Genomic DNA, 13,777 nt, shown 5'->3' with positions numbered 1-13,777 from the left:
ACATACAACTATATCACCATAATGTTACACAGTCTAACATACAACTATATCACTATAATGTTACACAGTCTAACATACAACTATATCACTATAATGTTACACAGTCTAACATACAACTATATATATCACTATAATGTTACACAGTCTAAAATACAACTATATCACTATAATGTTACACAGTCTAACATACAACTATATCACTATAATGTTACACAGTCAAACATACAACTATATCACTATAATGTTACACAGTCTAACATACAACTATATCACTATAATGTTACACAGTCTAACATACAACTATATCACTATAATGTTACACAGTCTAACATACAACTATATCACCATGTTACAAAGTCTAACATACAACTATATCACTATAATGTTACACAGTCTAACATACAACTATATCACTATAATGTTACACAGTCTAACATACAACTATATCACTATAATGTTACACAGTCTAACATACAACTATATCACTATAATGTTACACAGTCTAACATACAACTATATCACCATAATGTTACACAGTCTAACATACAACTATATCACTATAATGTTACACAGTCTAACATACAACTATATCACCATAATGTTACAGTCTAACATACAACTATATCACTATAATGTTACACAGTCTAACATACAACTATATCACTATAATGTTACACAGTCTAACATACAACTATATCACCATAATGTTACACAGTCTAACATACAACTATATCACTATAATGTTACACAGGTCTAACATACAACTATATCACCATAATGTTACACAGTCTAACATACAACTATATCACTATAATGTTACACAGTCTAACATACAACTATATCACTATAATGTTACACAGTCTAACATACAACTATATCACCATAATGTTACACAGTCTAACATACAACTATATCACTATAATGTTACACAGTCTAACATACAACTATATCACTATAATGTTACACAGTCTAACATACAACTATATCACTATAATGTTACACAGTCTAACATACAACTATATCACTATAATGTTACACAGTATCTGTGGTAACTTCCTGTCTTAGTTCATCGAATCATGAATCAAACATCACAATAACTAGTAAAGTCCTGACTAATTTCTCTTTACCTGGAGAGTAGTACCAGAGAAGCAAAACAAATCTTTTTGTCTGGTGAGGGAGACAAATGATATACTGTTCTTGTCACCAATATACAATTGTACAACTTAAATCTTTACAATAAGACAAAGCAAAAATAATTATCTTGTATAAATAGAATGGCTTCTTTACAAGATATTTCTTGGTAAACAGAGAACAAGATTGGCCATTTCATTAGCTGAAAAAGGGATCAGAATTGGTTTAGAACAAGAATTAAGAGAAAATCAATTTTTATTGTACTTACAGGAGTATACGCTGTCCTCTACTTTTGCTGGCTGTCCTAACACCACATCCGAGTAGGACCCATCCCCGCCCAGGATATGGCCTTGAAAGACAGCCTCAGGGGTGTGACTAACTTGTGAATATACATCCTGCTGTGAAGCACGAGATGGTTTTGATGGACCTTGACTTGATCGAAGAGGGGAAGATGTTTTCTTATCTTTCTGAACAAGAGAGTAAACGTCCCCTCCAGTATTGGCTGAGAACTGCGGCCCACTTTGTTTTTGATCTCTGGGGTTAGATGCTACTGAGTACAAATTGTTGTTAGGCTCGGTAACTGTTTTATTCTTTGGAGTAGGTGTCTTTGACCCTCCCACTGTGATCTTTGTTACATGTTTGCCATTGCTGATAGTTGGGGCTTTTGTCTCAGCTGAAGGCACACTTGTTGTTTTGACACTTTGAACAGATTGTGGTATTAACTTATCTTCCTTTGGTAGTTTAGCTGATGTTGGTTCGGTGCTAATTGGTTTTGTCTCTGCCTTAGGTAGTTTAGGTGGTTCAGTGCTAACTGGCTTTGTTTCTGCGTTTGGTTGTGCTGATGACCATATAAGTCCTGATTGTTTAGGCACATGTCCAGAAGTAGCAAACATAGGCCCAGAGGAAGCTGGACCAGCCATGGAATAAACAGAGCTACCAGAGGTATCTGTCACAACAGGCCTCTCAGTCATTTTCTTCGTTGATACAGGGCTATCTTTCTTTTTACCTGTTAACACAGGAGTGTCTGTTTTTTCATCTGTAAATATAGGACCACTTGCCTTTTTTTCAAATGGAGAAGAAGGTGGTGAGAGTTTTTTTGCTGTCTTCGGCGAAAATTTTCTGTCTCCTGGTGGTGTAGATTTCGGTAGGAAGGAACTTTCTTGTTTTTCCTCCACCGTCACTAAATCAAAATTCTCATAGGGAGCACCTGCCATAGCCACATTCTGATACTTATTTTTAATAACTGGTTTTGTTTCATTATCAGGCGTAGCATGATAATTTTTTGAAGGAAGTGGTGGCTTATCTGTGGGAAGGGCAGGTTTATTTGTAATTGGGACGGATGGTTTTTTTGGAGATGGTTTATCTGTGGGTTGAGAAACACTGTCAGAAATCTCCTCTTCATTGGTGTAACTGTTAACAGTATCTTGTACACTGTCCTGTAGAACTTTAGTTGCTGAAGCAAAACTGTAAGTGTCCTCATCTTCAAAGTCATCATCTTGAGTCACCATATCTGTAGCAATTAAACCACTTAACTAACAACACACAAACCGAGTTGGATAGTAAAACACATGTATAGATACATATACCACATAGGAAAATGTATACAAGCATGTCCCCTACTAGCCCCTGCTAAAATAGTAACAGTGACCTTGACCTTGACCTAAACATCCTGAAACTCGAACTTGTCAGAGACATTATGCTCCTTTATCATTGTGTGAAGTTAGATAAAAAAATCTCTCAAAGAATGAAGCCGCTAAAGTCTTGACAAACTTTGGCGCTTACCACATATGTAAAAGACGGACGGTGAGAAAACCCAACGGCTAAATGTCATCAAATGATTTCATTCACTTTCAATTATAAGAAGCCTTCTAGATATTAACCTTTGTTTTCCCTTTATGGCTTTAAATCACTCATGTACATTTGTACCTACAAAGTAGGGATGGAAACCATCTCGATATCTATAACTCCAAATCATCTTGGCCCAAAAGTTCCCTACCTAATTATATCTAAATTACTTTATAAATTATTTGGTACTTCAGGAAAGTTCTGCTAAAGATGAACACTATTTTCCTTTTAGGGATATACCCAACTGACCTCTGAAGTGCTACAGTTTCTGTTTTCAAAATAAATACAGTGTATATGTCAGTTACATACAAAACATCAGTCAATTATTTATCAGCAAGTTGCTAGCAAATATTTGTTGAAAAACTTACTTAGGCTATCCAAGGCATCTTGCTGAAAGAGAAGAAACAAAACAATGAAGATTACATCATCGAAAAGCATTGTTTTCTATCTAGTAAACAATATGAGAAAAGTACAAGATAGAATGAAGGAAAATAGCGCAAACAATGGAAAATGGCAATTCACAAATCCAGATTGTAGGAAAATAGCAAAAACACGGAAAGACAGGAAACAAGAGGCCCAGGGGCCTTAACGGTCATCCGACTCTAAATTAAAACCCTTATATTATTGTAGTATGTATTCTCTCTAGCAAGTATATAGTGGCACTGTTGGCCATGGTGGCCATCTTGGATTTCTGACCGACCCAATAAATAACAACACTTGGTCTGGACCATCTAAGGATAATATCTGGTAAGTTAGAGCTGAATCCCACCGGTGGAATTTGAGAAGGTTGAAATAGGTGTTGTTCAGGAAAACCATGATTGCGCAATCATGTTACAAAATGGCCACCATTGCTGCCATGTCAAAGTTTTTACGAGGCCGAAAAAATAACAACACTTTGTTGGCCCTCCTTCCTTAACATCCTCACCAATTTCCAGCTCAATGGCACCAGTGGAACTGGAGAAGAAGTTTAAAATGTGTTTTTCAAGATGGCTGCCATGGTGGCCATCTTGGATTTCTGACTGACCCGATAAATAACAACACTTGGTAAGGACCATCTCAGGATCATTTCTGGTAAGTTAGAGCTGAATCCCACCGGTGGAATTTGAGAAGAAGTTTGAAATAGGTGTTGTTCAGGAAAACCATGATTGCGCAATCATGTTACAAAATGGCCGCCATTGCTGACATGTCGAAGTTTTTACGAGGCCAAAAAAATAACAACACTATATTGGCTTGCCTTCCTCGACATCCTCACCCATTTCCAGCTCAATGGCACCAATGGAACTGGAGAAGAAGTTTAAAATGTGTCGGACTCATCTCAGGAACATTTCAGGCAAGTTTCAGCCAAACAGTACTGGTGGAACTTGAGAAGAAGTTTAAAATGTGTTTTTCAAGATGGTGGTTATGGCGGCCATCTTGGATTTCGGACCGACCCGAAAAATAACAACACTTGGTCGGGATCATATCAGGATCATTTCAGGCAAGTTTCAGCCCAACAGCACTGGTGGAACTTGAGAAGAAGTTTAAAATGTGTTTTTCAAGATGGCGGCTATGGCGGCCATCTTGGATTTCGGACCGACCCGAAAAATAACAACACTTGGTGGGGATCATATCAGGATCATTTCAGGCAAGTTTCAGCCCAACAGCACTGGTGGAACTTGAGAAGAAGCTTAAAATGTGTTTTTCAAGATGGCGGCTATGGCGGCCATCTTGGATTTCGGACCGACCCGAAAAATAACAACACTTGGTCGGGATCATCTCAGGATCATTTCAGGCAAGTTTCAGCTCAATAGCACTGGTGGAACTTAAGAAGATTGAAATGTGAAAATTTTACGGACGGCGCACGGCGCACGGCGGACGACGACGGACGAAGCACGATGGCTATAGGTCATCGTGACTCTTCGGGTCAGATGACCTAAAAAGCAAAAACACACAAAGAAGGAAGGAAAATAGCCAAACTCAGAATGTAGGTGAATAGCAGGATTAGCACAAACTCAGAAAGAAGGAAAATAGCAAATATACAAAGAAGAAAAATAGCAAAAACACAGAATGTAAGAAAATAGCAAAAACACAGCAAGACAGGAAAAAAGCAAAAACAAACAAAGAAGGAAAATAGCACAAACTTAGAATGTAGGTCAATAGCATAAACTCAGAATGAAGGAAAATGGCAAATATACAAAGAAGAAAAATAGCAAAAACTCATAATGTAGGAAAATAGCAAAAACTCAGAAAGAAGGAAAACAGCAAATATGCAAAGGGAAATAGCAAAAAAACACAAAGAAGGAAAATAGCACAAACTTAGAATGTAGGAAAGTAGCATATCACAGAATGTAGGAAAATAGCAAAAACACAGAATGTAGGAAAATAGCAAAAACAGCACACTGGTGAAAATGCACCTCCTCCCCCGGGGCAATGAGGAGATCCCTGGGTCATGAAATTCACAATTTTAGTAAAGCACCTAACCCTTGGAGAAGATTTTTTAAATTTCAGCTAATTTCATCGTTTTTGGGCTCTGCCCCTCAGACCACTGGGGGAGGGACATATCATTCACAATGTTGGTTGAACTTAAGTCATGAAAGCTTCCTGCCAAATTTCATTGAATTTGTTTAAATGGTTTTGGAGAAGTCAAAAATGTAAATTGTTTAAGGACGGACAACGCACAATGCATGATAGGCAACGACAGACAAAAGGCAATTAGAAAAGGTCACTTGAGACTTTGTCTCCGGTGACTTAAAAAGAAAAATACAGGCCTAAGGGTTTGAATACATCCTCACCTCTTCATCAATGCCTCCAACGTTCATATATATGTTTTCTTCCATGATTTCCAAATGTTTCTGGAACAAATCTCTCACAGCCAAATGTGCCATCTCATACTGGTCCTATTAACACAATTAAGACGATTAAGTCAGGTAAATCTCGGGTATAACAACATACAAACATCTATTTAGACAGGTAAATCTCAGGTATGTAACAACATGCAAACATCTATTTAGACAGGTAAATCTCAGGTAAACGTAATCACAAGTATGTCTGTAGACAACAACGGAAACAATAAACACATATGTTTAGACAGTTCAATATCAGGTAAATAATAGTAAAAATATCAACAAATTATATGTATGTATGTATACAGTAAGTAAATATCAGGTATGTAACAACATACAAACATCTATTTAGACAGGTAAATCTCAGGTTTAACAACATACAAAATCTATTTAGACAGGTAAATCTCAGGTATAACAACATACAAACATCTATTTAGACAGGTAAATCTCAGGTATGTAACAACATATATACAATCAGGTAAAATAGGTAAACATCTTATCTTGTACTTACTGGTGTTTGAATCATGGACTGTCTTTCTGTTCTCATCGTCTCAACAATATTATACATGCTGAAGTCTCGCGTCAATTTCTGAAAGGCAATATTTTGTTATGTATTCTGTTATCACAACTTCTAGCTCTACAAATGAATGACACACTGATTCATATCTACTCCACTCTACTTTAAAGAAATCGTACTTCTCATATCAATGTTATTGCAATTTGTAATCCTGTAAGACTACAATCTATGGTAATAAACAAACAAGAGATCCCAGAGGGATCTTGGCGCCCACCATTGAATGATCTTTATAGGTTCCATGTTAGATTGATCTTCTCTCTATTTTTCCCTTCCTCTTACTAATCTGTGTAAATTGAGAAACATCCCTCCAGTACTTTTCAAACAAGGGGAACCTATATATGAAATTTGAAATTTAGCGATAATGGCTGTCTTTTGGCCATGTTGTTTTCAGATTGGTCCCGAAATGCAATATGAGGGACCAAGGGGAACCTACATATGAAATTTGAGAAAGATCCCTTCAGTACCTTCTGTAAAATAGCGATAACAAACATCAATTGCCAAAATCCAAGATGGCTGCCTCTCGGCCATGTTGTTTTCAGAATGGTTCCAAAATGTGATATGCATAACTACAGACCATGGGGAACCTACATATTAAATTTTAGAAAGATCCTTTCAGTACTTTCTGAGAAATAGCGATACCAAAATTTAATGGTCAAAATCAAAGATGGTTGCCTGTTGGCCATGTTGTTTTCCGAATGGTTCGTAAATACAATATGCATAACTAGGCACCAAGGGGAACCTTCATATGAAATTTCAAAAAGATCCCTTCAGTACTTTATGAGAAATAGCGATAACAAACTTCAATTGTCAGAATCCAAGATGGCTGCCTGTCTGCCATGTTGTTTTCTGATTAGTCTCAAAATGCAATATGAATAACTAGGCACCAAGAGAAACCTATATTTGAAATTTGAGAAAGATCCCTTCAATACCTTCTGTAAAATAGCAATAACAAACAACAATTGCCAAAATCCAAGATGGCTGCCTGTCGGCCATGTTGTTTTCAGATTGGACCCAAAATGCAATATGAGGGACCTAGGGGAATCTACATATGAAATTTGAGAAAGATCCCTTCAGTACCTTCTGTAAAAGAGCGATAACAAACATCAATTGCCAAAATCCAAGATGGCTGCCTCTCGGCCATGTTGTTTTCAGAATGGTTCAAAAATGCGATATGCAAAACAAGAGACCATGGGGAACCTACATATTTTTAAGAAAGATCCCTTCTGTACTTTTTGAGAAATAGCGATACCAAAATTCAATGGTCAAAATCCAAGATGGCTGGCTGTCGGCCATGTTGTTCTCCGACTGGTCCCAAAATGAAATATGCATAAAAAGGGACCAAGGGGAACCTACATATGAAATTTGAGAAAGGTCCGTTCAGTTCTTTCTGAGAAATAGTGATAACAAACTTCAATTGTCAAAATCCAAGATCGCTGCCTGTCGGCCATGTTGTTTTCTGATTGGTCTCAAAATGCAATATGTATAACAAGGTACCAAGGGGAACCTACGTATGAAATTTGAGAAAGATCCCTTCTGTACTTTCTGAGAAATAGAGATAACAAGAATTGTTTACGGACAGAGGAACGGCGGACGGACGGACGGCGGACGGACGGCGGACGCAGGGCAATCATCAGATGGTGGGCTAAAAATATGGACTACATTTTTTTTTTTTTTTTTCATGGAATGGTAATCTTGCAGAAGTACAAATAATTCCCCTTCTCACTCCTCCCTATACTTACCCCTCCCCTCAGAATCTCCCTGTCAACTGTACAAATAATTCCCCTTCTCACTCCTCCCTATACTTACCCCTCCCCTCAGAATCTCCCTGTCAACTGTACAAATAATTCCCCTTCTCACTCCTCCCTATACTTACCCCTCCCCTCAGAATCTCCCTGTCAACAGAACAAATAATTCCCCTTCTCACTCCTCCCTATACTTACCCCTCCCTTTAGAATCTCCCTGTCAACTGTACAAATAATTCCCCTTCTCACTCCTCCCTATACTTACCCCACCCTTTAGAATCTCCCTGTCAACTGTACAAATAATTCCCCTTCTCACTCCTCCCTATACTTACCCCTCCCCTCAGAATCTCCCTGTCAACTGTACAAATAATTCCCCTTCTCACTCCTCCCTATACTTACCCCTCCCCTCAGAATCTCCCTGTCAACAGAACAAATAATTCCCCTTCTCACTCCTCCCTATACTTACCCCTCCCTTTAGAATCTCCCTGTCAACTGTACAAATAATTCCCCTTCTCACTCCTCCCTATACTTACCCCACCCTTTAGAATCTCCCTGTCAACTGTACAAATAATTCCCCTTTTCACTCCTCCCTATACTTACCCCTCCCCTCAGAATCTCCCTGTCAACTGTACAAATAATTCCCTTTCTCACTCCTCCCTATACTTACCCCACCCTTTAGAATCTCCCTGTCAACTGTACAAATAATTCCCCTTCTCACTCCTCCCTATACTTACCCCACCCTTTAGAATCTCCCTGTCAACTGTACAAATAATTCCCTTCCTCACTCCTCCCTATACTTACCCCACCCTTTAGAATCTCCCGGTCAACTGTACAAATAATTCCCCTTCTCACTCCTCCCTATACTTACCCCTCCCATCAGAATCTCCCTGTCAACTGTACAAATAATTCCCCTTCTCACTCCTCCCTATACTTACCCCTCCCCTCAGAATCTCCCTGTCAACTGTACAAATAATTCCCTTTCTCACTCCTCCCTATACTTACCCCACCCTTTAGAATCTCCCTGTCAACTGTACAAATAATTCCCTTTCTCACTCCTCCCTATACTTACCCCACCCTTTAGAATCTCCCTGTCAACTGTACAAATAATTCCCTTCCTCACTCCTCCCTATACTTACCCCACCCTTTAGAATCTCCCTGTCAACTGTACAAATAATTCCCTTCCTCACTCCTCCCTATACTTACCCCACCCTTTAGAATCTCCCTGTCAACAGAACAAATAATTCCCTTTCTCACTCCTCCCTATACTTACCCCTCCCCTCAGAATCTCCCTGTCAACTGTACAAATAATTCCCCTTCTCACTCCTCCCTATACTTACCCCTCCCCTCAGAATCTCCCTGTCAACAGAACAAATAATTCCCCTTCTCACTCCTCCCTATACTTACCCCACCCTTTAGAATCTCCCTGTCAACTGTACAAATAATTCCCCTTTTCACTCCTCCCTATACTTACCCCTCCCCTCAGAATCTCCCTGTCAACTGTACAAATAATTCCCTTTCTCACTCCTCCCTATACTTACCCCTCCCATCAGAATCTCCCTGTCAACTGTACAAATAATTCCCTTTCTCACTCCTCCCTATACTTACCCCTCCCATCAGAATCTCCCTGTCAACTGTACAAATAATTCCCTTTCTCACTCCTCCCTATACTTACCCCTCCCATCAGAATCTCCCTGTCAACAGAACAAATAATTCCCCTTCTCACTCCTTCCTATACTTACCCCACCCTTCAGAATCTCCCTGTCAACAGAACAAATAATTCCCCTTCTCACTCCTCCCTATACTTACCCCACCCTTTAGAATCCCCCAGGCATAGTCAATAGCACAGACTGTTCCAGTTCTTCCACAGCCAGCACTGGGTAATAAAAAGTAATGATATGATCCAAAGCAAAAGAAAATTAAAACATTTCTGATAAGATACAACATGTATTGGTTTATTTTGACAGATTTGTGTAGCATATTGATTTATTTTCTGAAGTGTTGCTGATCTTCAATTAAAATGTTATATTGATTTCCCACACTGATTTTGACCCTACCTGCAGTGGACTAATATAGGGGCCTTTGCTGGGTCATTTTCACGAATATCTCGCATGTTCGCAATCATGGTGAGGATAACTTCGCGGTCCTCTGGGATACCATGGTCCGGCCAGCCTGTGTAGTGGTATTGTGTGACCTTGTGGAACTGGTCACCATAGGATGCCTCGAACACACGCACTGTACAGTCTTCCTTCATATCGCTTTCATTTGTCTACAAAGGTCAAGGCCTTATGTACATCAGGATCATTATCAATGGTCAAGGTCATTGCAGTCAGTTTTTTCCATCATATAAAGGTCATAGCCATCACATTGTCTCCTATACATAACCCAATTTGACAGGAATGCTAAAAAATATTCGGATTAAATTCATAATATCTGACCATTTTGACCGGTACACTAACATACATTCAGAAAATCTTACCATTTTGACAGGTACACTACTGTAAATCACTTATATTTCGCAAGTACTTAATTTTGCGAACTCACCTCATTCGACTTATTCGATACATAATTTCGCGAATTCTGACCTCAAAATGACTAAATTCGCAAATGACGTTATGAGGTTGGCGATATTTCCATGTTGGTAGCCATTTTGTTTATGAGAGTCATGTGACAGTACAAGAAAAGTCATGTGATATTGATGCCTGTCTATACTGAATTGTATGTACCGTACCTGTATACGCCTCTAGGCTATATACAAGTGTCACGCCCGTTAAAATATAGTGTTTCTGCATTATTTCACCGACATGACCATTCCACAGATCGCCAATTAAAAAAAAAATAGTAACCCAAGATAAATTGCTGGTCCCAATTACGAAAACAGTGAACAAACATGTAGAATCAAGCGATGTGAAGTACGACATACATGTAAGCTGACATAGAACACAGCGCGGGTAATAAAGTACGATGTCTTCCGGGTGACCATCCGGGATCCTCGGGACGGGACCTACTACACTTAAATTAACTAAGTTGTCGTCTAGAAGGTATTTTATTTCAAGTTCAACTACAATATTACTGTTCAACGGGATTTTTGTGTGAAATTTTGGTGTTTTGTGATATAAAATTACACTCTGATATAATCGATCATTCTATTATTACTTTAATGGCAATGTCTGTTCATCAACTAAAGATTTTGATGGATTCAAAATGGACACCACTCACTCTCCTCGTGAATTAACGCGAAAATAAATCCCACGCGAAATATAAGTGATTTACAGTAACATACATTCAGAATATCTTACCATTTTGACAGGTACACTAACATACATTCAGAATATCTAAACATTTTGACTGGTACCCTAACAAACATTCAGAATATCTTACCATTTTGACAGTGACGTTCCCGTAACTTTCCTCCTCTCCAACAGTCTCTGGCCAATACACCGCACATTTTTTCTGAAAAAAAATTATACAACATGTCAACCATATATATAGAGAATACATGGTCAGTGTCTTAAAATATAAGCTGTATTTTGGCGAGGGTAAAGAAAGACAAAAGTGGCGAGCCTTGGCGAGCCACTTTTGTCTTTCTGTCCCGAGCCAAAAATACAGCTTATATTTTAAGACACTGACCATGTATTCTATTTATCCTGCAACAGTCATGAAAATAATCATCAAAAATAATCATTTTTAAGTGAAACGGTGTCAAAAATGACAGAAATATGTTCGCCTTTCAAACGTAGTTTCACTTTGAAGTAGGTCAGTCGAACTGACGCGCGTGCTAGGATTCCAAAATACAGCTGTTTTCCGTCACTGCCGTATACAGCAAAAATATATACGGTGGGTGTATTCCGACAATGCGGTGGCAGTTGCAGGATAAATATATATATATATATATATAAACAGGGAAGTTTTTACTCACACAGCAGACCAATATGACTCAATTTCAATTGCCCTGATCATCAATTACAGGTCACTGTACAAACAGGATGAACTACAATTCAGGTACTTATATAATTATGACAATTATTAAAATTTGAAGTTAAAACTTCAATCTGGCAGGCTACAAATCAAAACAACAGCTGCAAAATTGAATATATAAGGTTTACTTGATAATCCTTCACATCAACTTCCAAGGCCAGCCAAAGATGCATTGTTAAAGACAGATACAATAATATAGGTTAAAGACATGTACTCTATCCCTGTACAGGAGGGAGAAAAGTATAATTTCCTACTTGTCAATTTCCTGGAATTTCCAGGGTATGATGCTGTGGTGGACTCACCTTGTTACCCTCTACAAGGGTATGATGCTGTGGTGGACTCACCTTGTTACCCTCTACCAGGGTACAAAGCTGTGCTGGACTCACCTTGTTACCCTCTACCAGGGTACAAAGCTGTGCTGGACTCACCTTGTTACCCTCTACCAGGGTACAAAGCTGTGCTGGACTCACCTTGTTACCCTCTACCAGGGTACAAAGCTGTGATGGACTCACCTTGTTACCCTCTACCAGGGTATGATGCTGTGCTGGACTCACCTTGTTACCCTCTACCAGGGTACAAAGCTGTTATGGACTCACCTTGTTACCCTCTACCAGGGTACGAAGCCGTAGTGGACTCACCTTGTTACCCTCTACCAGGGTATGATGCTGTGGTGGACTCACCTTGTTACCCTCTACCAGGGTACAAAGCTGTTGTGGACTCACCTTGTTACCCTCTACCAGGGTACGAAGCCATGGTGGACTCACCTTGTTACCCTCTACCAGGGTATGATGCTGTTGTGGACTCACCTTGTTACCCTCTACCAGGGTATGATGCTGTGATGGACTCACCTTGTTACCCTCTACCAGGGTATGATGCTGTGCTGGACTCACCTTGTTACCCTCTACCAGTGTACAAAGCTGTGCTGGACTCACCTTGTTACCCTCTACCAGGGTACAAAGCTGTGGTGGACTCACCTTGTTACCCTCTACCAGGGTATGAAGCTGTGATGGACTCACCTTGTTACCTTCTACCAGGGTACAAAGCTGTTGTGGACTCACCTTGTTACCCTCTACCAGGGTATGATGCTGTGGTGGGCTCACCTTGTTACCCTCTACCAGGGTACAAAGCTGTTGTGGACTCACCTTGTTACCCTCTACCAGGGTATGATGCTGTGGTGGGCGCACCTTGTTACCCTCTACCAGGGTACAAAGCTGTGGTGGGCTCACCTTGTTACCCTCTACCAGGGTACAAAGCTGTGGTGGACTCACCTTGTTACCTTCTACCAGGGTATGATGCTGTGGTGGGCGCACCTTGTTACCCTCTACCAGGGTACAAAGCTGTGGTGGACTCACCTTGTTACCCTCTACCAGGGTACAAAGCTGTGATTGACTCACCTTGTTACCCTCTACCGGAGTATGATGCTGTGGTGGACTCACCTTGTTACCCTCTACCAGGGTACAAAGCTGTGGTGGACTCACCTTGTTACCCTCTACCAGGGTACAAAGCTGTGGTGGACTCACCTTGTTACCCTCTACCAGCTTACAGGCCATAATGACCACCTTGACCTTTTTTTCCATGATCATCCTCCAGAAGTCATCTACAGTGTGAGGCAGTGGACCCTGGGTTGCGATGTAGCCGTCATTATTATAGGGGTCCTATCAAATAAAGAAATTCATAATAAAAAT

At 39.6% G+C, this 13,777-nt stretch overlaps 1 protein-coding gene across 3 annotated transcripts in view; it reads right to left on the bottom strand.

Moving 5' to 3' along the window:
• Window positions 1-13,777, bottom strand: part of LOC117330418 (tyrosine-protein phosphatase non-receptor type 12-like) — a 43,592-nt gene that overhangs the window by 22,381 nt on the left and 7,434 nt on the right. For all 3 annotated transcript variants that reach the window (XR_004533341.1, XM_033888692.1, XM_033888693.1), the window contains exons 4-11: window positions 13,613-13,747; window positions 11,496-11,567; window positions 10,172-10,383; window positions 9,924-9,990; window positions 6,310-6,387; window positions 5,748-5,852; window positions 3,345-3,366; window positions 1,400-2,641 (exon numbers count right to left, since the gene is read on the bottom strand). Coding sequence is in view for 2 of the 3 variants with exons in the window: in XM_033888692.1 (XP_033744583.1) it covers window positions 1,400-2,641; window positions 3,345-3,366; window positions 5,748-5,852; window positions 6,310-6,387; window positions 9,924-9,990; window positions 10,172-10,383; window positions 11,496-11,567; window positions 13,613-13,747 (1,933 nt within the window). In the remaining variant the exon portion in view is untranslated. The remainder of the gene's footprint in view (window positions 1-1,399; window positions 2,642-3,344; window positions 3,367-5,747; window positions 5,853-6,309; window positions 6,388-9,923; window positions 9,991-10,171; window positions 10,384-11,495; window positions 11,568-13,612; window positions 13,748-13,777) is intronic.

Source organism: Pecten maximus, chromosome 7 (genome assembly GCF_902652985.1).
Source record: "Pecten maximus chromosome 7, xPecMax1.1, whole genome shotgun sequence".
Classification (NCBI taxonomy): Eukaryota; Metazoa; Mollusca; class Bivalvia; order Pectinida; family Pectinidae; genus Pecten; species Pecten maximus.
Note: the sequence above shows the minus strand (reverse complement) of the source record. Positions and strands in the feature narration are given on the sequence as shown.